The sequence below is a fragment of the Aptenodytes forsteri genome, unplaced genomic scaffold (genome assembly GCF_000699145.1).
Source record: "Aptenodytes forsteri isolate BGI_AS27 unplaced genomic scaffold, ASM69914v1 Scaffold289, whole genome shotgun sequence".
Taxonomy (NCBI): Eukaryota; Metazoa; Chordata; class Aves; order Sphenisciformes; family Spheniscidae; genus Aptenodytes; species Aptenodytes forsteri.
In genome coordinates this window covers 4009347-4035198 of record NW_008795025.1, presented here as the reverse complement: position 1 = coordinate 4035198, position 25852 = coordinate 4009347, and the positions used below count along the sequence as shown (strand labels likewise).

At 47.9% G+C, this 25852-nt stretch overlaps 1 protein-coding gene across 2 annotated transcripts; it reads left to right on the top strand.

Annotated features, from left to right (window-relative positions):
- The first annotated feature begins 1143 nt into the window (after positions 1–1143).
- On the top strand, positions 1144–16859 carry RGS8 (regulator of G-protein signaling 8). 2 transcript variants are annotated; one of them, XM_009275887.1, is made up of 6 exons: positions 1144–1207; positions 2705–3238; positions 5148–5249; positions 6185–6249; positions 14650–14816; positions 16543–16859. In XM_009275887.1, exons 2-6 carry the CDS (start codon positions 3213–3215, stop codon positions 16723–16725), a joined length of 543 nt encoding a protein of 180 aa, XP_009274162.1. In that variant the 5' UTR covers positions 1144–1207; positions 2705–3212; the 3' UTR covers positions 16726–16859. The 2 variants fall into 2 exon arrangements, with proteins under 2 accessions (XP_009274162.1, XP_019326696.1); XM_019471151.1 differs by lacking the exons at positions 1144–1207; positions 5148–5249 and having other exon boundaries at positions 3213–3238; positions 16543–16725.
- Positions 16860–25852: the final 8993 nt, after the last annotated feature.

Genomic DNA, 25852 nt, shown 5'->3' with positions numbered 1-25852 from the left:
CTACAAGTTTCCAGGAAAAAGGCAATGACTTGTTTAACTGCAGAGGACATTATTATTTTTATTATTATTATTGTTGTTGTTGTTGTTTTTATTTTTTTTTTTTAGTCAATCAACTTCGTCAGGATCAAAAAAGCAATGAGGATCCCATGGCTTGAGCCCTCAGTGAGTCAGTGACCCACATCAGTGCCTGTGCAGCCTGCATGACACCCACGTGTTGTTACTGATGGCTGAGCTAAACCCAGAGCTGGGGGGCTGTGCTGCAGCCCTACCATGTCGGTGTCGTGGGATAGGTTGTTGTTAGAGTCACTGTGGTGCACTGGACATCTCACATACATCCTCTGGAGGATGGAGGTGTGGGTGCAGGAGAGAGAAGGCAATCGGAACCTATACTGTGGGGCAAGCGCGCCGAGGGAGGTTGCAGGGAGCCTGCTGCAGGGCAGGGAGCGAGCAGGACTGCACACATCAGGTGAGAGAAGGGGAGATGGATGAAAGGGGTCAGTCACATCACTGACTTGCCAGGTGGATTTTTTTCTTCTGTCATCCCATGCCCTGCAATAAGGTGCTCCCTTGCCTGTTAATAATTTTATTTGGCCCTGCTGACACGTGGGCTCTTTAGTTAAACTCTCCCATCCTTTCTGTCTGTGGCAACTCCTGACGATCTGTGATCTGAGGGCAGCAACCTTCCCTAAATCTCAAAGGAGCCGATTAAAACAATGCAGGCGGATGCTTTATCCCAACATACCAAGGGTGACAACAGCGAGCGCTTTCGCAGGCATCCCCCCCCCGCCCCCCAGATACTCCCTGCCAGCATTTGGCATCCGCCGCCCGTGCGGAGCGGTCCCCCATCTCCAGTGGGGGAGAAGCTGGGGTTTTGCTGCCGGGTGGGTGAGGAGGGGATGCAGCAAAACGTGCTGATCAGGTGGGCTCCTCGGCAGTGCTGCCGATGAGCGGTGGGAGCCGGCTCCCCAGCCGAGCCCCAGCCCGCTGGGTTGAGGCTGCTGTAGGGTTTTGCTGGATGCGGGAGCGATCTGCTCTGAGCTGCACTGCTGCTGCTCGGAGAGAGGTGGGGAGGGGAGGGGTGTCGAAGTGTGACTTTCACCCCGTGCAGGGGGTTGCCTCTGAAGAAGACCGCTCTGCTCTCTCCCCAGAGCCTCTCTGACCACGCTGTCAGCACAGACCCACCGGCAGAGAGGACAGGTCAAAGGCAGTGAGTATCTTTTTCTGTGTCTGTCTGTCTGCAGTGCCTCTGTGTTCAGTTTTTTTCTGGCTTTCTCTGCATGTGAATGGATGGTCTTAATCTCTTGACACCCCTGAGATCTCATGGTTTGGGGTTTTTTTTTTAACCTTTGTGCTGCTATTTTTTTCTGTTGGGATGGCTTCTTTATCTTTGCTCAGGTGATCTCCTGGGGTGTTTTGATAACCTGAATGTCATAATCACACCCCTCCCTTTCTGTCTCCCAAGGAGAAACCCCCAAAACACATCCATGATGAGACTGGCAATTCTCCTTGACCACCGGGGTCCTTTAATAGGAGGGGGAGGTAGGATGAATGATGGAGCAGGAGGCAAAAAACTTCCCCATGGACCCCTACCAGGATGCCTTTACCAGATGCCACAGACTATATTTCTAAAGTCATAATTGACTGGCTTTATTTGCAATCAGAGGAAATATCTGTGGGTATGTCAGCCGAGCAGTTGGATTGCCTTCATGGGAAATATAGGTCTCGGCGTCCATGAAGTCAGACAGACTTTGAGATCACAGGGAAGTTTGGTGCTGCTCAGCTGTGCAGGTTGTTGTTGTGGGGGCTGGTGAGCGGGTGGGAGTGGGGGCGAGCAGAAAGCTGTTTCATAACAGTACCCCAAAAAGCAGGCTGCTAGAGGAGGCTGCGGGGGAGAGGGCACCCGGCTCTGTTTCCAGCTGTCACTTCGGAGCGGCAGTGGGAAAGAGGAGTAGGGGCTGTTGGACTCTAGGAAATCATGTGTTGTGGCCCCACATGAGGGTGAGGCTGTTAATGAGGAAATTTAAAGGAGCTTAAGGAATTACAAGGATTGATTTCAGTTAAAGCGCATCGAAGCAGCCAGTCAGGGTAGGGATTAAGGAAATGCACTCACTGGCATGTAGCGCAATCCCAGTTCCATTAATTTAGTTGGGAAGAGGCTTTGTGCGTTTTTAATGTAATCAGGTTTTAAAAGGGATGTTGCGTTGGACAGCCCAAGGTTTGGGATCTCCCCAGGCCCCAGCAGAGCAGGGTCCTGGCTCCTTTGCACACAGTCTCTGCTCTCATCAGTTCCTTTGTCTCCTCCTCAGTTGTTCCCTCTGGGCAAGAGGACATGGAGGTTATCTGGAGCTTGGCCCTGTCCTGGCAAATAAGAAACCTTTGCCCTTTGCTCACTATACAGTCCTGCTCTCTGTCCCATTGGTCTCCTGGCTGGTGGACCTCGCCTTCACTCTCTGATGTGAGATTTGTTCAACCAGCTGCCTGTGTGCCAAGGCTCACAGGAACCCTGCCATCCCCTCTGTCCTTCCCTCCCTCCTTCCCTCCCCTTTGCAGACTGTTCATCTCCTTGGTGGCTCCCCGCAGGCTCCCACCACCCTGAAGAGGAGATGCTTTCTTTGAGTTATTTTTGTGTGAGTGCTTGAGCCTGTGATGGTGAAAGGACCAGTATCTGCAGACACGTGAAGTCCTCCTATTATTTTATTTGCAGTGCCAGCTTTTCCATGATGCCTGGCCAGTAACATCAGCCATGACCTGGAGGGACAGGGACAAGAGGTAGTTTGGTCTTCTTAGCGAGGTCAGCCTGGAGCTCTGCCTGTTGAGGAGAGACCTTCAGAGGTGTTGAATGATGAGTGCGATAATGCCAACTCCTGCCGCTCCGTGGTGAGCTGTGACGCCAAACTCAAATCACTTTAGACCTGAAGCTGGATTTAACCCGTGGTCCTGGTCTTAGAAGGAAAAGCTGTCTCTCCTCTGTGATCATCCCTCAACTCTGAACGTCTTCCATTGAAAAATCGACCTTCCACACTAGGAGGCAAGGATCAAATGGGTTGAGAACAACTGACCCTCCTTTTTTTGCAGAGGATTCTTTGATATATTTTTAAGTGCCAGGACATGAAACAGTAAATCCCTCCTTTCCTCACTCCTGTCTCCTGCAAACAGCCCCGACTGCTGTCCAAGCCAGCCAGTTAAAGGGTTAACTATAACTGGATGCCTGAATGGCTGCCTTACTGATCCCACGGAGGTAACTGAAAAGGCATGCTGCATCCCTCACCCCTGCCCATCCTGTCGCTGTCTACCTCGTCCAGCGAGCCTTTCAGCTCGCTGCAGTGTCCCCTCTTCCCTCCCGCCCTTCCGTTGCCTCTCCACCTCCTGCGCACCCAGTTTCTTTCCCTCTCTTTCTCCTGTGTCCTGTCTTGGAAGTCCTCACCTAGAGATCCGTGTTCCATGAGAGACAAGGTCCTTGCTCGTGGCGCAGCATCTCTGTCCCCCATACACTCTGATTCCCTGCTGCAGTCCCTTGATCTCAGGCATCAGAGAGAAATCTGAGCAGCATTGCAGTAATGCATGTCACACCTCTTGCTAAGAAATTTGTGAGCTTGCTAGAACAAACAGTGCAGGGAAGATAAAGGTTGGGGGCAGGAGGTATCAGGAAAGGTACCAGAAAGATCCTATAGTGGGCTTGGTGTCCATCTGAGCACAGCAGGTCCAGCATGCTCAGCTAGGAACATGACACTTTGCAAACAGTATTTTTGCATTGATGTTTGAGGTTTATGTAGCATTGCATCCCGAGACCACTGGCCATGGGTCCATATTTTGAGGCTGTGCAACCATTTCTGCGACTGAAGATCTCCAGGTTTTTGTGCTTGTTAAACACTGCGAGCTGCCTGTGCTGCACCAGGGAGACACTCATTGCATTTAATTAACATTTAATTTGCTTTAAGATTACATTAAAATGTGCAATAATAGAAACTCTGTGAAGGGCGGGAGGAGAAGAGGGAAACAGCCATGCTACAGATTGGCTCAGTTGCTGGTGCTGAAGTGTTCTGCAAGAATTACACGTAGAAGGGAAAAATACTGTGCTTCCCTCTGCAGTCACAGGAAGCATTTGGCATCTGTTTGGCAGCAGGGCTCGGAGAAGGGCTTTCTCCAGCTCGGAAGTGGGTCCAGCAGCTGAGAAATGGAGACTGGGTCACTAAATCCTCCTGCCGTGGTCCGGAGGAGACAATGGCCTTGTTCGATGTCAGGGGAATCTAGTAGAAGAGACGCCCTTGGGCTGGAGAGGCAAATCACAGGCTCTGCCCTTCTAGAGACCATGTAGAACCATTAACTGGCACCTGCATGTTTCTGAGAGGAGACGACGCCAGTCCCGTATAATGCATGTGTGTGTTGTGTTTCCCTCTCCCTTTGTGCTCCTCGCTGTCCCGGGGTTATGTAATGAAGGATGCTGCAGACGCGCCGGCTATCCTGGGAAGGGGCTGGCAAGGACGTGAGCGGATGGCGGAGGAGCGAAGGCTCTGGGGCTGGTTTGAAATTTAGAGGAAAAAAGCAATAAAGCCATTTTCTGCCTGGATAAGCCTGTCAGGAAAGAGGCAGTTTTAGTCTGCTTATGTAACCCCGAGTCTAAAGAAGCTGCTTGGGATCCCGGCTGGGGTCTCGTGGCTCTGCAGCACAGGCTCACCTTGCAGGTGCCTTGCTCCTTCTTTTCTTCCTCCAGCCCCCTCCTGCCCTCAAGCCCTGGTATTTGTGCTGTTTCTGGTGCTGCTGGATTGTGGTGACTGATTTTGGTATTGCTGCCCTTTGCTCTCCTCCCATACCTGACCAGAGCAGGTCTTTCCAAGAAACCATCCCAAAGCGCAGCCTTTAAAAGCTTTTTTGCCAGCCGGAGCAGCTGAATGACTGCTGGGGGGGAGCCTTCAGCTGCTCTGGTGCTATGTCCGTCCTTAGTGTCTGCTTGGCATCTTACTGGAGATGTTTCAGGGTCCCTCCCACAGACGAGGGAACCAAGGACACAGAGGCACTTTGAGGCACAGAGCCACTGAGGTTTTTTGGTTTTGGTGGTTTGGTTTTTTTGCCACTCTGGCTAAACTTATAATCATCATCTTCTTTGGTTTTCCCCTGCTCACACCCTTGCTCCCCCACATCGACCACAGGAACAGAGGGATGAGGACTCGCCTGGGCTGCCTGTCTCACAAATCAGACTCATATAATGATTTCACAGCTATTCTTCCGGACAAGCCCAACCGGGCTTTGAAGTGAGTATAGCTGCAGCATCCCACCCCAACCCCTTTTCTGTCCTTCTCCTCCCTGCCCACCACTCCCTCTAGTATTATCTTCCTTTTATTGTACTTTGTATAAGCTTTGAGTAGCTCTTTTAGCCACAAGGAAGGAGGAAAACAAAACAGCGCTGATACAACAGGAACAGCCTCAGAAAATACCTGGATCATTGACATGAATTCTCCCATGAGATGGGACATACACATGGTCCCCACTGCTGTATGTGGGACATGTCTGCACATATTTGAAGACATAATTTACCCCTCTGTCATCACAAATCAAAGTCTGAGCAGTTGACTCTGTATAAGAGGTGACCAGCCATTTCAGGACAGTCCTCCTTAGCTAAGCCTTGTTATTAAACACTACCAAAAAGTCCTATATTAGTTTGCATAACACTTCAGGTAGACGCTTCAGACAATCCAGGGTCCTGATTTGAGATGAGTGGGATGGAATTCATCTGATCACAAGTCATTGCTTACGTCTAGGCTAAGAGTCTAACCTTCCCCTTAAAGTTAGCAGAGAGAAATAAACACTTCTGCAGGGGTGGGTTTAATTTCACTTAACTTTTGGCATTGACAATGTAAATGTCTACATCTGAACTTGTTCCCTGAGCATCTGCTTAGAATCAATGAGGAAAAATTTGTCCCTTTTAGGGTGTGATTCATCTGGCCTATTTTACCTGCCTACTTGGGGATGTGAGGTGAAGAGAATCAAGTCCCTGCAAGTCCCTTGGTATCTCCTCGCTGACTCTAAAGGGAGCCCAGTGTGACTTGCTCACCTCGAGACCTCTACATTGTAGACCTCCAAAGTTAGGCGAGAAGATTCCAGCCTTCCTCGGTGTCCTTGTCAAACAGCCCCAGAGGGGAACAGCGGCTGTGGGTTGTCTGTAACTTGCCTCTTCCTTTCTTTACAGAAGACTGTCAACAGAAGAAGCAACAAGATGGGCGGACTCTTTTGATGTCCTTTTGTCCCATAAATGTGAGTACAGATCAAATTCTACCTTTTTCTTTCCCTTGTACCCTTAATACTGGTTGTAGCTAGGGCAAACAAAGTGTGCATTGCATAGCACAGGAACAGTCCCTCAGGTAGCTGCTTACTACCCACTAGGAAACGGTCACAGTCATTTATAGGCAGGACTTGTCCTCTGGTTAAAAGGCAAGGGAGTGAGTTTCTGTGGGTTCCCTTCCTGGCTTTGCTCTTGACTGGGTGATCACAACTGATAAAGTCATCAACTCAAGGTCTAGCCTTCTCCAGCTCCTGGGGATGCACTGGAGGCAGGACCCCAAGGCTGTTGCCGTGCGTACCATCCTTTGGCAACTGCTCCTGGGTCCAGTCTTCATGCACAAGCAAATGGCAGGTTCTCAGCTTGCTAAAGCCCCCTGGGATCCACGAACACCGGCTTGTCTCCCTCTCCCTCCAGCTGCTCTTCTGAGCTGCTGTGCAGCTATGCCGTGTTGAAGCGCAGCCTTTGCTGGGAGTGCTACGACACAACACTGTACGTGGTTCAGTAACCTTGAACAACTTGCTCTGTAGCAGAGAAATCGTGCATGGTAGCCCTTAGCAGGATGTAATTTACAGTTACCAATGCAAACCTGAAAATTTCACATCTGGAAACCTTGTGCAAACGTATAATCAGCACACCTTGCTCCATTCAATAGATAATCATATCAGTTCTGTTCAGAAAATATTATTCTGCTTCACCGACGTTTTCATGCTGGGAAATTATAAACAAGACAGCAAAGTTCACAGTATAGGTTCATTAATGTGTTTCTAATGGAGAAAAAAACAAGAGTGAGTCAAGGTTGGGGAGAGGCCAATGTGGGTGGTGGACTATTTTATTGCAATAAGGAACTGTCTGGTTTTCTTAGAGATTCAGGTTTTTTCCGCACTACATTTTAAAATATAAGCATAGAATTATATTATTATTTTAAATAAAGTGTAATTTTGCTGGATTTCTACTGAGATGACAACAGTTTTGGCAGGGAATTAAGTGACAACTTTAAACAGGCTGGCTGTCCAAGGCAGAAAAAGCAATATATAATTTTAGCAGCAGTATCTTGTTGAGATCATTGCTCTTGCAGCCAGTAGAAAAAAAATATGGTGTAGCTGGGTATGGCTAAGAGGGAACATTTCTTTTGTCAAAATTCAAAACAAGAAGGGAAAAATGCACCAAAGAGACTATAGGGTGCCTGGGTGATGGGGAGTGGGAAGGACAGGATATTCACATCAGTTACAAATCTGTACTCAAGCCCCTGTTCCTCCTTCACCAGCACAAAAGTCATAATTTTCCTTATTAGAAACAGACTTCAGCAAAAGTGCTTTGGTTACAAAAGCCAGTGAATTTACGCATCTATGTACTGACATTATACAGACTGTTCCCTCTTCAGTTGACTGCTGCAAATGCTAAATCAAACCTCAGTTCAATTATTTCATCCAACAGCCTCCACAAGAGTGTCTGTTTTTATTAATAAATTAGCCTTATAGAGTGATAAATGAATTATCAGAATTTTTCCTGTCTCTAGAATGGAAAGTAATTCTGATAAATCTCTGGCACCTAATGAAAAATATTCAGTTCCTAATAGCAACAGAAGGCAATATTTAAAATTTAAATTAATCTTTTTTTTATCAGCAGTCACGGTGACATTGCCTGGTGATCAGTGACAAAACCATTTGTTGTTTAATAAACTACTTTCTAGAGGAATATATTACAACTGCTCTGTACCTGAAGTTTCTGGAATTGCTAGCCTGGCAGTCAAAGGTTATAACGATGCAAATACAAAAAGCTCTGTTGAAACAGAAGCGTTATTTCAGTTCCACTGGTTTAAAGGAGAGAAGAGCGTACATCCATAAAAAAGAATTGTCTTGTAAAATCATTGTGGTTTCGCTTATGTATACTTGTATCCAAAACACAGAAGAATGGCCAAAGATCTGGTATGAAAAGAACCAGAGAGAGTTGCATTTTTGCTGTTAGAAATGTGCTGATGTTAGGTAAGGGAATCTTGTGCCTTATCTGACCAAAATTTCAGAGTAAGAAAAGCAGTGCCTGGCCTGCCTGCATCTGTCTGTAGTAAAGCTGCCAGCTAATATTCTGTTTCTAGTGCCAAGAGAAGGACAGAACTGTCTCGGTCTACCTTCTCTGTGACTGCCCAGGTGAACAACATTAGCCAGGGAAAATTGGAATTCATGCTTGGGGGCATGGGCTGAGCGCCAGCTGGGCTCAGGGAGAATTTCCCCTGAGGCTTACAGCATCAGCAGGTAGACCGCTTCTGCTTGACAGATCTGTCATAAACTCTTTCTTTGCTAGATGTTCATCTATTTTGGAAGAGAGGTTGTGATGCCATTTTTAGGGGGTTGAGTGGTGCTTTCTGCTGCAGTCAGATGTTACGGTGGTTTCGGGTCCCTTCCAGCCAACCTGTTCTTTGGGGAAAAAAAACCCAGAGTGCTCAAGTAGGACTCAGGAGCTGGATGTAGCAGCGGAAAATGGGGCAGTCTTTGTGGGTAATATTGCAAGGGGTTGGACAGATGCAAAAAAGAGCTCCAAGGAGCAAGAAAGTGGATCAAAGCTCCCTAAAAGACTCTCTGAAGTGCCAAGGTGAGCAGGCTGCCCTTGTACACGAAGGAGGCTCGCAGGACTGCAGTACTCTTTATGGGAAAGGCAAACAACTTGTACTCTTCCACTTCCTATTTTAATGAGTCTCCAAAAGGTTTCTAAATGGAAGTGACCCGAACAGGTATTATGCATTACACAGACTCTATGGAAAGTGTCATTATGCTCATTTTTGTCAAATATCCCTTGAAGTGTGCTGGCCCTGTGGAGCCCCCCCTCTTTCCTCTCCCCTGATTGTTTTAATGAATGACCTCTGTAGGTAATGTTTGATCCTGACATGCTACTTCTGGCAGCATCTTGAGTGGAGGATTGAAAAACCCTGGGTTTTGAAGCAGTTGCATGTCTCCAGAGACTCCTGGGCTGGGCAACACCCCTCTGTATACAGTGGTCTGATTTGGATTAATTCCCTGGTCATTTAAAGAATAATTTGTGTTGACATTAGCAACAGATGGAAATGTAGGAAAGGCAGAAAGGCTCTCTGTGTCACACCCCCACCTTCGTTTTGCACTGGCATTGGGATTTCAGCATCCCTCAGCCTAGCCCTCTTAGAGTAACCAGTGCTGAATGGTAGGATGCAGCTCAGCTCCGTTTCATTGACAGCCCCAGATGAACAGGTCAATGCAATGATATCCTACTTGGTTTTGCTAACGGGTGAAGCAAATCAACTTGAAACCATAGGGTCAGCCAGCTGATCTCCTTTTTACAGCAGGAGCCTTGTCTGAGCTCACTGCAAGAGATGCAAGCACAGTGTAGCAGCATTCCCTTGGGTAAGGGCTTCTGAGCATGGCAAGCAACAGAAGAGAGGAGTTTGATCCTACTTTGCAGCAGGGAATTGAGAGAACAAGAGACAGATCATATGTAGCATGCTTCCTTGGATGCTCAGGGAGCAAAAGCACTCGTTTTAACATGCTAGATTTGGTATCTTTTCCCATTTTTTTGCTAGTGCAGGTTAGCAATGGCTCCCAGGGAAGTGGAGCTCAGTGTGGTCTGCAGAGTGTGTGTGCATGCATGTGAGTAACAGAGGAGTAATCCCCCCTATGTACCCATGCCCAGGAGGTACAGGCCGGTCAGCCAGATGGAGATTTCTTTTGACAGGCTGCTGGAGGGAAATACAAGGAATGGCATGTCTCATTCTGCATCCCTCGCAGGGCTGGACACGTCTTGTCATTTGTCCAGAATCCAGCAGGACGGTCTGTCCTCAACCCTTAGTTACTTTTCAAAGAAGCATCTGACACAGAAAACCTTTGCGCTGAATTTCCATTTTTATCTCAAGGGTGATTTCCCCCCCACCACCACCATGTTTTGTGATCTCTTTGTTCTTCTGCACAAACTTTATTGTCCTCCTCCTCCTTCTGTTGTCTACACATTGCTCCTCTTCCTACACAGCACAGGAATATCGCAACCTACTCCTGGTTCTTTCTAAGCCAGAACAGCATTAGCATTAGCATTGTGCTGGTGCCAGGCAGCTAACATTCACCAAAGCAATGCTAAGCAGCAGTGGGAGCATGTATGTATGCTATACAGAGCATTGTGGCCTTGTCTCTTCAGCCCTGCACCCAACATGCTCCATAGAGCTAATCCATTAATCTACCAGCCATAAGGACTCTGCCTTTATTTCCTACATGAAGTGCCGATTGCCCTGATGGTGTGAAATGCATGCATTAAAAATATATGATTGTTGATCACTTTCTTACTCTGACAGTGGCTAGTGCTTGGTTATTAAGCTGTCTGCCTGAACGATTTAAGCCACTAATCTCGGCCCTTCTTCGTGTTGCTGAAGCTTGCCTTAGTTAAGACCCGTGCTGTGTTTTGTGCTAGCCAGTTCAGTCCCTTCCTCCTGAAGGACAACATTTGAATGGGATGTCCGGAGCATCTGAGTCCCTATCCTTACATAGTCATTGATCTGCCTGGCAGTGCCCATCTATAAAACACAAATTTTTGTCATTGTCTCATTCGCAGGTGACCTGCAGGGTTATAGCTGTGCAATGCACTGCAAGATCTTGGGATGGGGTAATGTACAAATACTTGCACAATCCTTCCTGACAGTCCTCTTGTGCATTCCCTTGGTCTATTTGAATGGAGAGCAGGGCATTTTGAAGCTTACATTTACACTGCAAAAGTAAAAAGCAAACATCTTCTGCTCCTCTTTCAGACTCTTGACACTCAGAAGAAAAGCTCCATTTCTTTGCCTTCATCCTACCTGCTCTATCAGTACTGATTTACTCCTTTGGCTTCAAGCAAGGCTCAGCACTCTTTTGAGTCAAATTCCTGAATAAGTGTCCAATAGTTGTCTTGAAAGGCTGTGCATCTATACCAGTACATCTCTGTCTTCTTGAATGGCCATGCCTTTAGGCTACACATTTTATGGATATCTTGTGCCGCTGCATCTGAAGACTTCTAATCCTGCTTTTCGTTTCTGTGCTTTTTCTGTAAAGCATCCCTTTGGAATCGTACTTCTCAGGTGCTCCAGCCGTCTTCCAGGATATTTCAGGAGGCTGACTCAGTAGGTGATGCTCTCCTGCACATATCACGCTGCAATCCAGTGCTGGTTGCCCCAGCAAAAAAGCTGTTCAGTTGGGTAGGATGAGCTTTGAAATGCTGATCATTCATGAGCGATGCTTCCTTGATAGCATCCATATGCAGGAGGAGATTAAAGTCAACATCCAGGTCAAATTCCAGCTCAGGTGGTGACAGTCCCCATACTTAATTGTCCTCCTGCCCTTTCAATTAGATTTGTCATTGTTCCATGATAAACTTGTGGGCAGCGATTTACTACTGCGCAGTCATCTGGGCTCCCATCTCTGAACTCCTGCTGCCAGGCACAGCTGTAAATGCTGGCAGGCAGTCAAAGGCTAAAGATGAAAACTGTGAAGAACCAAGGAGCCTCGTGTCAAGGATGACCTCTTCTGCGTCCAAGGCTGCCTCTGCAAGGTCCTCCCACGTCTGGCCTCACCATTTCCAGCTACTCGAAGGCTGTGAGGAGGGCACAATAGGAATATATAAAGAAGTGGAGAACAGCCAGACACTATTATTTGTCTATCCTCCATCTAAACTTCAAGATAAAAAGGAGCTGATTGACATGAGAGCAGGAGGCAGAGCACATGGAAACCTCCTGGTCCCAGGAGGGACCTGCTGCAGCAGCTCTCTGGGCCAGGGCTGAAGCAAACACCTTTCTCACCTCATCAATCATGAAGAAGTTCCCTTCTTTTAGCAGATATTTTGCAGATATTCTATTTGCCATGCAAAGCTGCTATTTCTGCAAGTGATCCTCTGTCAGTGCTGGGGCTCCGAGGCTGCTGTAGAGGAAAGGGGGAAAAAAAAAAAAGACCAGGACAGAGAAAGGGGAGCAAGACCTCTGCAGGGACACATAGCAGAGACTGTACAGTCATAACAGTGTGCTTGGGTGCTGGAATATTTAACGTCAAACATCTTAGGAGCTGATGATATATAAAATGACATACATCTCAGGGAACTGCTGCCTTCTCCCTTTTGTACTTTCTTCTTTCTGAAACCTGTCAGCCTGCTGTTATGTCCTCTCCTTTTCCTCCTGCAAAGACTCCCCTGCTGTATTCCTAAGTCCTCCACTTGCTCCCACACAGGCCCTGTGAATTTTATAGGCATTAAAGGGGACATGGGTTTTGAAAAATTGTTCTGTCTCCTAGATCTCAGGAAGGGGAGCAGCCCTAAAACACCTCTCTCATTCACCATATTTATCTACCCGTGGAGAGGCTCAAAGCAGCCATGGGCAGCATGATCCTGACAGGTACCCTGCTCCTGGAGATGCCTTTTGGACCCCCTGCTCTGCAGGCTTCTCCGGGGCTAATGTCGCATTATTGCCCCTGTCTCGAACCCACAATTTGCACTGTTAATTGCTCTGCAGTGCTCATGGACAAAAGCCCTGGTTTTGTCCACAGTAGCAGTCTGAAACCCTGATCTTCTCCTACAAGTGCATTAATTAAGAAGTGGCAGGACGAGCTGGTGTGATACAGCTATTTCTGTCCCTCCTGGGGCTGACAGGAAGAAGCAAGCGTAGCTGAGATGGGATGTACACATTTTAGTTGCTGATTGCTGTGCTCTTTGCAATGCAGCATGCTGATGGAGCAGTTAGCAGTGCAGAGCCCATTAATGAAAGAGTTTTGAGAAACATAGAGTGGAGAGGTTTAGCCTGTAGTTTGGTTCTGTCTGGCCTAGTATCTTTTCAGCCTTTCCCTTTGAGAATATGGGCAGTCAGAAGTCAGACATCTCCACTGACTTACGCGCAGCCAGAAATAGGTTAGTTGCTGTTCAACACCTGGGGCCATTTCTTAGGGCCAAGGCTCAGGACCTAGAACTGAAAAATATCTCCATATCCTAAGTTATTACTGGAAACACGAGAAGCTGGAATAAGATTAGGACACACAAGGGAGAAAAAGGGCAGTGTTACATTGCTGCTTCTCCTCGCATACCTGGTGCAGGCAAGAAAACAAGGACAAAGCTGTAAGGAGTTTGTGATGGATCCTGTGTCATGGCCAGCCCCTGTCCCCTGTGGGCCTGGGCTTGCTGTGGACATGTGAAAATGACCCGTACCAAGCACCAGGTGTCGCCCCTTGGGCTCCGTCCCAGCTCCCACGCCTGCTGCCATGGGAGGAAGGAGGGAAGGCAGCACTGCTGAGATCTCCCACAGCAGAAAGGGGGCAGGTGCAGCCTCCAACCCACAGCATTGCAGGAGCTCAGGTCCTACAAACCCTCATCAGTCTTTGTCTGTCCCTGCCACACACACACACGCACTTGCTCCCTCACCCTTTCGGGGCACCTGACCTTGCCGAGTGCATTCACAATTCCATCAATATTTTTAGACACTTGCTTGGAAGTAGCCAATGCTGACTCAGGAGGTTTCCAGTCATGAACTACAAACATTCAGACCCTATAGAAAAAGACCAGGTAAAGTTAGAAACATGTTACTGGGAAAAAAAAAAAATTAGGAGCCAAATTTAGCCCAAGGCTAAAGGAAGGAGAAAGGGCATGTGTGAAACCTTCAGCTACTTCAACTCCGCTGATGCCATTCAGGGAAAGGAAATAAAACAATAGCTGTGTCCATAAATATGCCCAGGCAGGGGTTTAAGAGGACACAGATTGCCTAATAAATCTTTCCATATTTCTAATCTGCCCCGGCTGACTCAGATTACATTACTGAAATGTCACAATTGCTAAGCATTAAGAAGTGATAAGAACACTTTTAACACTGACTAGACAAGTAGTAATTATGCTGCATCCTTTCGCTCTCCCCTTTATTATAGCTGTAACAGTTAGACTCTCCAAGATCATTCCTCTGTTTAAATAAGAACTAAAAATATGTCACAAGGCAATAAAGCCAAGTGACAGAAAACATAGGAGACAAGTCCACAGATGCTATGTTTTATTAAAGGTTTTTCTTAATGACAGATAGGACATTACAAAGTGCTGCATTAACACGCACAAGATGCTGTGGCAAAGAGACCGTATTATTGAAGCTTGACGTTTTCAAGAGGAACTTTTCAAAGGTTAGGCGCCCCAGTATCGAAGAAAGCCTTTTGCCATGTTAGCTGGCAAAACGCTTTTTCAGAGCAACAGCAAATGATGAGAGTCCAGCTGATGCAATGGTGTAAGTCATGGACACATCCTGGGATCGCAGACCTTGGGAGAAAAATCAAATGGTCTTTGGTAGGCAGGGGTGGATGGAAGGATGTCTGTTAAAGAGACTGCTCCCTGCCCTCTTTCTCCTCCCGTTGTAACTCCCCACGTCTCTCTTGCAGATGGGCTGGCTGCTTTCCGCGCTTTCCTGAAGACGGAGTTCAGCGAGGAAAACCTGGAGTTCTGGCTCGCCTGTGAGGACTTCAAGAAGACCCGCTCGGCAGCCAAGCTGGCCTCCAAGGCCCAGAGGATCTTCGAGGAGTTCATCGATGTGCAGGCTCCTCGAGAGGTGGGTATGCCAGCACCCTGGGCAGGCAGAACATCCCTCCGGCAGAGGGAGCAGGTCCATCTCCCCCAGCCGGGACCTGCAGGGTGCCGGGAAGCCCTCCCTTCCCTCCTAGAGGTGATGGTGAGGAGTGGATAAGGAGGATGGGATTGCCATCCTGTCTGCTACAGCTGCCTCTGCTCGCAGTGACTCATTCCCTGGTGAGGGCAACTACTTTGACGATACTAATTAGTCACAGCCAGTGAGTTCACTAGCAACCACAACCTACATTTCCTAACCTCTACAAGCTTCCTAGGAGTATTTCACCTTGCTCTTCTCATTTACTATCAATCCCCGAGCAGGCTATTGGGCTCGTCTCTTGCAGGACATTTTGTATAAGAGCATCCCACGAATGACTAACCTGTTGACTCTCCAGGGAGGCGTGTTTATCTGCTGACTAACTCCCAACTCAATTAGACCTCTTAAAAGATGCAAGCAATAACTCAGAGATGAACAAAAAGTGTAGTCACATCCCAAAGCCTGGAATTGTTAAGTCCTGTTTCAAGTACTGACAGGTTGATGCGACTGTCAGGTCCTGCGTCGTGATGTTGGGTTGTGTTATTGTATTCATAATGCAACCAGGAGGGTGCTTACTACACCTGCTCTCCCACGGCGGTCCTCCTGCGAGATTGCACGGGTGCTTGTCACCATACAGGTGCCTGCAAGGGGATCCCCCTAAAAGGGCTCTCTTTACTCCATCTTTGAACTAGGAAGGCTATTGCGAGGTCACCCAGATTTACACCAAGTGGTGGGTGTAAATCTGGGTGATGCTTCAATCCTCGTCTCCCTCAGTGAGGATCTTCCTGCTGTTATTCATGAAACTGGGTGAGATTTTCAGGACTGCAGGGCTGAATCTGGATTGGAAATGTGAGTGCAGGCTGGATGGGGTCTCTCCTAAAATCTGGTCCTGTTGTCATAATTTTGGTGTGCTAGAATGTGAAATGACCCTTAAGTGACACAGAGAGCTAATCTATATTGCTGTCATCTGAGTTAAAGCAGACAGCTTTACCTTCTAGACTCCTTTAAGTTTGGATGCTGAGTTAATAACAACAAATAACATCTTTTCAGCCAGGTTTTAAACAATAACCCTAACAAATGCTGACTGCTTTGCTAGGGAAAGAAAACAGGAAAACTCACTTGTTGGCTTTGCAAACAAATGGCAGTCATAACGAAGGTAGTTTATTTTTTCAAGTCCCTGCTCTAGATATTGTAACACTAAGCTGTTATGGGAAAAACCAAAAAATTTATTTTATAACAACAGACTTTAAAAACATTTAATAAGAGTGTACTAATAGTTTAAACCCAGCTAAAAGTTCATTCACCCTTACGTTTGGCATGTACTGAAGAATAAAGGGACTGGAGAAATCTTGGTTGACGTGAGAGAGGTTAGGCTGAGTCAGCATTTTTAGATGTGTCACATAAACCTGTGCTTAAGAGCCTGAATAAAAGTAATTTGATTTCAGAAGTGCTCAGATCAATATAAATCTAGTTCAACTTTTCCAAATTTGGGGCAGGATTCGTAACGCTGGATCGCTAAAACCCACAGAGTTTGGGGGGCTATTTAGGCATGGACAAGGGTAGGACCTTGGTTCTGCTGCTGCTTTTACGGCCACGACTGAGAAGAAATGTGCCATTTGAAGCAGGCAAACTGGTCACTCAGTACCAAACTCTCTTCTGCTACTTTTCCCAGGTGAACATAGACTTCCAGACACGGGAGCTGACAAGAAGAAATATGCAGGAGCCCTCCCTCTCTTGCTTTGACCAAGCTCAGGGGAAGGTGCACAGCCTGATGGAGAAAGACTCTTACCCCAGGTTCCTGAGATCCAAAATCTACACAGACCTGCTGTCTCAAACCCAGAGGAGGCTCAGCTAGAGCAGCGATGGGGCCCTCAGAAACCATGTGCTTCCCACAACAGCCAAAACCCATGTCTAAATGTGAAACTTTCTTGGTGTTAAAAGCAGTGGGAATGAGGAAAGAGGGAGAAGGGGAAGAGGCGGCTTCCAGAGCATGATCCAGAATGTGGTATTAGGACTCTCTGAGTTTCTGTGCTTTTTTTGGTTAGCGGTAGCATCTTGCAGTTGTTGCCTCTCTCTAACACAAAACCATAATCCTCTCTAGTCATGGGGTCATCTGTTGGGAAGGCAGATTTCCTTTAAAATTACTATGTTGGTTTGTGTGTAAATAACGCCACTGCACCTTTCCATCCTTCCAGACATCTCCCTGGCTCTCACCTCTCCCCTGTGTTTGGAGGGGCCCTAAGGGCAGTTCTGAAACTTGTGAAGCCAAGTGGAGTCCAAAGCATCATCTCCCACACTGGCTGCTGGGGTCTGGATCCAGACACCGTGAGGAGGGAGAGAGGGGAGGGAGAGAGAAAGCAAAGGCACATGATTCGTGCTGCTTCCCGGCGTGGAAACCATCAGCGAACTCAGCTCACCTTTCCATTTTGCTTGCACACCTTACGACACCAGCTGCTACCCTGTCACAGCCCCTTATCTTCCAGGGATGGAGACTAAGAGTTATTTTCCGTATGACTGTCAAGGACCTGAGTTTTTCTCATGAGGAAGGTGATCCCAAAAGCTCTTGCTAGACCTGGTCAAGCAAGTCTTCTAGTGCGAATGATTGTTTTTCATTAATATTTATTTGCACTGTAGTTCAGCCTCAGGACCCCAGTCGTCGTTCAGGCTTCATTGTGCTAGGCACCATACCAAAACCTAACACAAAACGAAGCTCCTGGCCGCCAGAGACATTAACAGGCTTGGTGGCTTCTCGGAAATGACCTGCCAGCTGTTGGGAAAGAGCTGAGAGAAGGAATGTCCTGTCTTTCCCATGCTGAGATGTAAGAAGAGCACAAGACCTGCCTGCTATGGCAGATAGCATTTTTCACGTAGTACCTGACCAGTGCATGGCAGGGAGAGGTAACATGAAAATCACAATTATATTTTTGTTATTTACTGATTATTGACTGTTGTTGTTACCTACCGATTGTCCACTGTGGGTTCAATGCCATGTAAAGAACTACTAAAGACACAGACTCTGCTGCACGGTGCTTGCTTAAAAACAGGACACAGGGAAGCATGCAGTGAGCAGGATGAGTGTCCGGGTGTGAAGTGGTGTGTGAAGTGTTCTTTGGCCCTACTCCCATAGCCTGGATAGCCAGCTGCAGAGAAGACTCTGTGCAGATGTCAGTTGTGTAGCACCTCCTCTGTGCTGTGCAATAATACTTACCATCTGAAGGCCCCATTTCTATGGCATTGCTTTTCCAGCTTATCGGCTGTCAGATTCTTGCAATATTTTCTAGTGGAGAAGCAGACAGCCTGTCCGTGGATTTGAGCCTACAGACCAAAGGTCTATTTTCTTAGTTTTATGAAGGCCTGGAAAGCAACCCCACGGATCTTTTCCTTTTCTCAATCACTCACAGATCAGAGTGCTCTAATTTAGGGCGGTGGGTAGGTTTGATACATCAGAAAGCTGGTGATAAAGATTTAGTATGTGTGGTGTAAACTAGGTAGACTGAATTCTAAAGCTAAGCATGATGTGTTCAGAACGAGATACAAAAAGCCTGCTTGGATATTAAAAGTTACTGTCCATGCATTAGGTAGGAAGCAGGTTTTAAGGCTTTTTGTAAGGATGCTGTGCAGGACATTAGACAAATAGGTTTAGGATAAAGATAGGGATGGTAAGCATGTTGTTTTTATTTTGGAGGTGTATTCCTGTGGTCTCTAAGACACTAAAGTCTAAATATGGTGCAAGTGGACAATTTATGTTCTGTAGGGAAATCTGCTTTTTGGTACCTGGTTGGTCAGCTTTAGAATTCTCCAGTTGTTTTGTAGGAAAAGATCAGTGAAAGGTGGGCACTGGAAAGTGCCTCAGATTCATCCAAGGGGTCTTGGATGCAGCGGCTCAACCAGCCGTGAGTTTAGCTGTTCATGGGCCCATACCTTTATGGCAAATAAGGTACCTGGCAAAGAAGGTCTAGTGGGACAGGTGTCTGGGGAAACTTGTGCAATGCTCTGGAAGGAGTCAAAGACAGAAGCAAAGGATATAGAGTCATGTATTCAGTGGCTGTCCCTGGTGTTATCCAGGTGGAACAGCGTCACAACGTCTATACAACCCCCTCCTGCTATAGGTGAAAGGGAAGGAGGAGGGCAAATCATCCCACATTGCGGTGAACCACTCTCAATGCTTGACCTGCAAGGGAGGATGCAAAGCCACTGACTGTGAGGAGGGGCTGGAAGAACTCTCCTTTCCAAGAAACACTATGTCTACTACACCTGCATAACACAGGATGGACTGGGATCTCTCAGGGGCACAGGTTGCTTTGGCTGAAACAGTTCCCCTTGACATGGCCTGTAGTGCCAGTTGTACCCAGTGTCATTGCGACTGCAAAATGGCACAGTGACCAGTGATCCAACCACTGCAACGTGGCAGCTCAGCTTCCCAATGCTGTGGCATCAAACAAGCTGTGTTGCAAGGGATGAAGGGAGGCTACCTTGTGTGGCCCCACCTTCCTCCGTTTCAGCCTCCTCTTGACTGTACATGAAAAAAGCATCCCAGTGCTGCCCTGGATGTGAGAGACAGCACCAGCAGGCTTATGCAGTCATTGCTTTTAAAGAGAAGGCAGAAGGCCATGTTAACTGCCTTGTGGTATTTCTCTTAAAGCCACCAATACACCTTCTGAGTGGGCATGGATGATGCTGACCTCTAGTGCCAGCTGATGCATCCCAGACAAGGCTTTTCAGCAAAGTGCCCTACAGGCACCCACAGCCGTGAAGGTCGCAGAGACAACCAGGCGATGAGGAAACAGCATAACCAAGATGTTTTTGTTGAGGAATGAGGAACAGAAACTCAGAAGTGAGAACAATTCCCAGGCTTCCCTGATGGCTACAAAGGCTGGTCCTGTTCAAAGTGTGACTCCAGAAAGCCCAGGAGGTAACATCTCTCAGCAAGCTCCTCCAGCGTCACTGCTGGCATCCTTTCAGTTTGTGTCAGAATTCATTGAAAAACTTCAAAGTAGCCAACACCTTGTAAAAACCAAGCTCCCCTCTCTCCTCCATCAACCTGGGGAATTGCTTTGAGCAGGCACACTCAGAGATGGCATTGCTGCAGTTGTGACAGCAACTGTATTCATGCAGGCTGATGTGCGAGAAGTGTTTTGCCCATTAAATTGGTGCCAGATAATATCCTCCACGGGAAACATCCTAGAGCATAAAGTGGAGCAAAAGTATTGTCTGAGGCATATGAGTCTATCATAGTTATTTTTGTTGCTGCTCTTACAGTTTGTCTCTCTTGCAGAAAAGCAGACTAGTTATTTAAAGCATTTTTTTTTAAAACAAGAAATTGGCACCAGCTGCTTCTTTTATGCCAAATGTCAGTCTGAAGTGAATTAAAATAGGCAGCTTATAGCTCTTCCCCTTAAACCAGGGGCTGATTAAGGAAATAATCACTGAGCCAAAGCTTCAGAAAGCACTGAGTGATGACTAATCCCCATCAAGGACAAATATCCTATCTTTGATTCATCTCTTACTGATGTGAAAGGGATATTCATAACTTACAAACACCATTTCCCCTCTCCACAAGCACACACCTCCAAAATTTTCCTCCTGTTTCAAGTAATGTCAGTGTGCCATCACATGAAGAGAGGAAAAAAAATTCATTTCACTCAGCTCTTTTTATTCTGTGTGTTTGCTGGCATGTACCCTGTCAGCTCCCAAGTCATTTGACAGCAAAAGGGAAGAAGAGTTTACAAATTGCCTTTTCTATAAGCTTCAGATGTTGTTAATTCCAGAAGCAGATGCAGAACCCGATTCTGCTTTGAGTTTCTTTCTCCTGCTTTGGCCCGTCAGCCAGGTTTGGGATGATTTCCATCACTGTTACTGGACTTGTTAATGTACCGATGGGTCCCTGCCCTCCACGCTGGGAAGGTGTGAAGGGCAAAGTCCTGCTAGTCTAAGCAGGGGAGGGAAATAGGTGTGTGTGTCTGCAGGTGTGGGTGAGTGAGAGTGCACATGAATTCATATGTATGTTATTTAGTGTCTCCTACTAAAGAAGCTTTTCTGAGACATAGATGTGCATGTTAAAATAGGAGAATTAGGCATAAATGACATAAAATGAGATTTTTAGCCAGTGTTGTGTTTGCCTCGTGTGTAAGTTTGACTAGTAATAAGAGACGTAAAACTCTGCTAGGCTTCCAGTTACCCATAAGAGCACATGTATCAAACTGAACTGAATGTTCACTGATAGACACAAAACCAAAATGTTTACAGCATTCAGAGCAATAGCAAAGCATACCTCATGCCAGTCCTGGAGTGCCTCTCACCTGTCAGTGCAAGCTCTCCCCTCCCTGGGGGCCTCTTGCTCCTCCCTCCAAGCCCCTCTCTCTTTCCCAGTCCTGACCTCGTGGACTTTCCTCCTCGTCCTCCTTACGGTTACCTCGCTGAAGCACTCCTGTCCATGCCAACCTCCCTCTCCACCAGCACTGCTTGTCCGCATGTATCTCAGCCTGGGTCTCACGTAACCTCCTCCCATGCCCTCCTGTTTGCATACCCTCCATCCCCATGTATCCCTCCTCTCTTCTTTGCCTTTCACTTCCCCAGACACTTGTTTCTGGTCTTGCCATCTCTCTCCTACATACCTCCTACTGTTGCTATAAAGCTCCTAGTAGCTATTGCTTGCCCATTATATAAGAAGAAAATGCTTCACATCATAATTTCTGCATTATCTTTCATTCCTGGGGCTGCTGCAGATGTCTTCTTCCTTGGTACTGTGTTTTCTCTGGCATCGAGGCATTGTATCACAGAACTGGAATTAAAGTACATTTTGCTGCTAGACCAGAATGCTTTTCTCTAACACGCACCCCTTGGGCTTTGCAGAGGCTTGTCTTGTCCCCAATATTGTGTCTTCTTCTTCCATCCACACTCCACGTGGTGCGCTTGTGGCAGGGGCTGGCTAGTTGAGAGGGCAGCTGTGCTGCGTGGAGGCAGTGGCTGCTTTGGCAGGGTCACAGCTGTGCTTCCTCTTGGCTTTCTGATATTAAAAAAAGAGTGTAAATAAAGGTGTGTGTTGTATTTGCTTAGTAAAGTCAGTCGTTCTGCTCTGTGCCTCCTCTTGGTTTTACTGGAGGGATGTATCTCTAATTTGAGGCTGCAGTAAACTCAACTGGAGTTCAGGGAACTGAGGACATGGGAGGGAGGTGGCAAAAGGGGATGAGGTTATTACTGAAAAACCCCAGCATTTCTGGCAAAATGGCACAGAAGAAAAGGCAGTGCCTGCTTCTGGAGGGACCTGGTGTACCAGGAGGTATGGGGACCAGCCACGGTATGACTCACTTGTCTCCAGTAGCTCCACAACTCCCAGTTTGCATCATGTGCTGCGTGCCCCAGGCTGGATCTGAAACATGATGGATGAGGAGCTGCTCGGCTGTGTATTTGCAGTATAGATAACAGCGTTATCCTAAGAGAAATGTCTTCACGTTGCTCTATCAGTGCCCGCAGTCACCAGCTAAAAAGAGAAATGTCTTCACATTGCTCTATCAGTGCCCACAGTCACCAGCTAAAAAGCAATGAGGGGAAAGAGGCATCTTGTGTTGTGTTTACTTATGCAGTCCTCTGCGGGATTACTGGTAATGAAGAGAGCAGAGTACAAGTATTCCCTGGGGTAGATCCCCCTTCCTTAAAAAGCATGATTGAAGTATCTCATCCTCCTATAACCTGTCTCCCTCCTCCTCTACAAGCAACCCGAATCAGACACGCAGATTTTAGATTTTTCTTTAAGCTCTCTGGCACCTCCATCTTTGGTGGGATGGCAGTGTCCCACTGGCAGAAAGGGGCCTTGAGGCCCCGATTCCAAACCCAAGCACCAAATTAAGGCTGTCTTAAATAATAAAGATGTCTTGTTCCTTGGGAAACATGCTTGTGGGTGGCTCAGAAGAGATTTAGGAGGGCTTTACTGTATGGAGTGAACTCAGAAGCGAGCCACCAGGTACCTGGGTAGAAAGACCAGCTCTTTTAAGACCTTCCTTATGCCACATTTTTATTTTAATTAGGTCCTGATGCTGTAACTGCCTCCGCAGTGTCTGGGTGCTGCTGGTGTTGGTAGATAACAGCAGCAGCTGTTTGGCCAGGACACGTGGGCTGTTCAGTCTGATTCCTTCCCGTTCAGGGGAAGGCATGGGCTTGAGTTCGGTTTGACCTTCCCTCTGCATTAGCTGCTCGTTTGCCAGGCTCACCTTCCCCTGTGAGGCTGGAGAGGCTCCTCAGCCATACCAGATGTCTGACCGGTGATGATATCTCCACTGAGTCATGTCACCACATTGTGTTACTCACCTGTACTGTATAGAGACCATAAGGATGTAATAAACAGTCTGAGACTACTTGCTCTCTGCCTGAGTGACTGGAAAGGTGCAAGTCGAGCACGTTTTCCTGCGTGGAGAGGAAAGTGGGAACTGTGAGCCCAGGGATGGAGGGGTGTCTCCTAGCAGAATTGCTGAGGAGGAAAAGGATGGGAGAAGCTTGTGCCTTCTTGGACCCTGCCTTGCTGGTTGGACCTCTGCATGCTGGTTTCACTGGTGCAGACATGCTGGATGGGGCAGCGAAGAAGGGACGTGTTAACTCTAAGCAGTCAGTCTCCTCTGGAGGTACAGTTTGGGGAGATGAGTCAGAAATATTTTCAGTAGGATGTAGGAGACTACAAGGAAGGTAAATCTGAAGAGTCTTCCACCAGTGCATTGCTATCATTTTCTGGGTACACCCCACTGCTGCCTGTGATGGTTTGCCCACCCCAAACCCCAAAACCAAGGACCTGAGCACAAGCAGTGTCAGGAGCAGCTTGGAGAAGGCTGCAGCAAAGCTTCCCCGCAGTGAGGGGCTGCTGGCATCTGCCTGGGGAGTAGCTGTGGTCGGAGCTGAGCAGGAGCGGGAACGCTGGCTTCAGTCCGGGGAGGCAGGCAGCACAGAGAGCAGTGATGGCCAGTGTAGATGGGTGGCGTGAGCAGCCCTTCATCGCAGACAAATTACCTGCTCCACTGAACCGGGTACCTCGCGGGAACACACAAAAATCTGCAGGACCTTCCTGGAGGGGATGAGCTCGCCACACTGCAGCCAGGGCAGCAGCACTGGGTAACTGCTTGTTTGGGAAAATGGGAAACCAAGCACTTTCCCTGCCGGGAGCGTGGCAGGGGGACACGGGGCTTCCAAGGTAGCCGGTCGGCTCTCTCCAGCCTGACCACCTCCATATGCATCCTGCCATCCCGCGGGGAGAAGTGGTGATGGCTCTGGAGCAAACGCTCTTTATCAGCCCATTAAACCACTGACACGCAGCCAGAAGTGGCCGTGGTGAAGGTGGCACAGCTGGGGCATCAGCCTTTCCTGTGCACACGGTGCTGTGGGTGGCACAGCTCCCACCTGCCCCTCTGGCAGCGTTTCCATCACGCTGCCTTATTGCCAAGTATGAAAACAAGTGCCCAGTCCGTTCCCCGTACCAGGACCAGCAGTAGGGGATGCACAAGCGAGGTCTCCCAGAAAAGGGAGCAGTGCAGATGGATCAAGCATGATCAGGTCACAAAGAGCAAACAAATACTTTCTCCAGTGCATAAAAAGCAGCCCCGGGCTCCAGCAGGCATCTTGCATCAAGGTCTCAGCTTGATGCATCCTTGGGGGATAAACTGGGGAGAGACGAGCAGGAATAGGCTGGTGAGTCACTGGCAAAGCCCCAGGACGAGGGCTAGCAGGGGGGATGAGGGCGAACAAGTAAGGAATGGGAAAGGCAAGGGCTGGCTCAGCAGGCAGGGGAAGCATGTCTGGGGACCAGGGCATGCATGAGCTAGAGACGGGCAGCAAGAGCTGAAGTCAGAGTGACTTGGCGAGTCGCAAGGGCCAGTTTAGGGAGTCTGGAGGAGCCTGGCTTGCTGGGGAAGGGTCAGGCAGCAGCTGAGGGCAACCCCGGGTACTAAAGGGGGAGGGGGAGGTGTTAGCAGGGGCAGAGACCAGGGTGAGGGCAGCTGGGGTGGTGGTTGTTTGGGTGTTAGCAGAAAATTGCATGGTGGGAGATCTGCTGCAGAGTGGGGCTGAAGCAACCCCATGGGGGTTGCAGCTTGCCTGGAGAAAGGGCTTCCATGGGGAAGGGCTGAGGCCAAGCAGAGCATCTTCTGAGCAGGTCTGTCAAGTGAGGGAGACCAGTGACCTGGATCCGGCCCGGCCCTGGGCACACCGAGGGCACTCCTCACCTGGTGCACAGCCCACCCTCCCTGACAAAAGGTGAGTATTTGCTACATGGTCTGCACAGGGTTGCATTTAAAAACAAACATTAAATGAGCTTGGTTTTATCTGGAAATTAGTGCAGTGGAATTTATCAGTCCCTCTGTCTTCTTTCTATCCCTCTTTTTCTGTCCTAATTCCCTTCCCCTTTTTTATTGTTTTTCCTTTTCATCTGCTGCTTCTTCACTCTAAGCCTGTCTCTGAGCCAAAACAATTTACATGCATCCAAGGAAGGATCTGCCATTAGTGCTGCTCTGTCTCTCCTCTTAGTCAGGATATATTTAGTCATCATCTTTGGGTTTTGGTTTTTTTTTTTTCTGTTCAGTGGCTTTAAAGAGCAGGTGCTGGGAACAGAAAGAGAAGATTAAAAATACCTGCTGTCAGATACCTCTCCCTACGCAGATGTGCTCCGGGGCTGTGCAAAGCAAGCATGTGAGCAGAGTGGATAACAGCTGCCCCTTGAAAAGCTCATTTGTAATTCTAATTTTTTTATTTCAATAATCTCTTTCCGCACTGCTACTAATTTCCAGAGCAGCTATTTCCTCTCGTGCTTCATGTGAACACAGTGTGCGCTTTTGTTGGGAATCAATTAAACACACCGTGGGTTAGGGTGAGGGCCTGTTGTTGCACAGGAGCTGCCAAGGGACAAGCGCCGCTGCCTGCGCGGGCAGCTGCCCATCCTGCAATGGGGTGGGGGTTACCCTGGGCGGGGAGGCATGGATGGAGCAAGGCTCACCTGCAACCACATG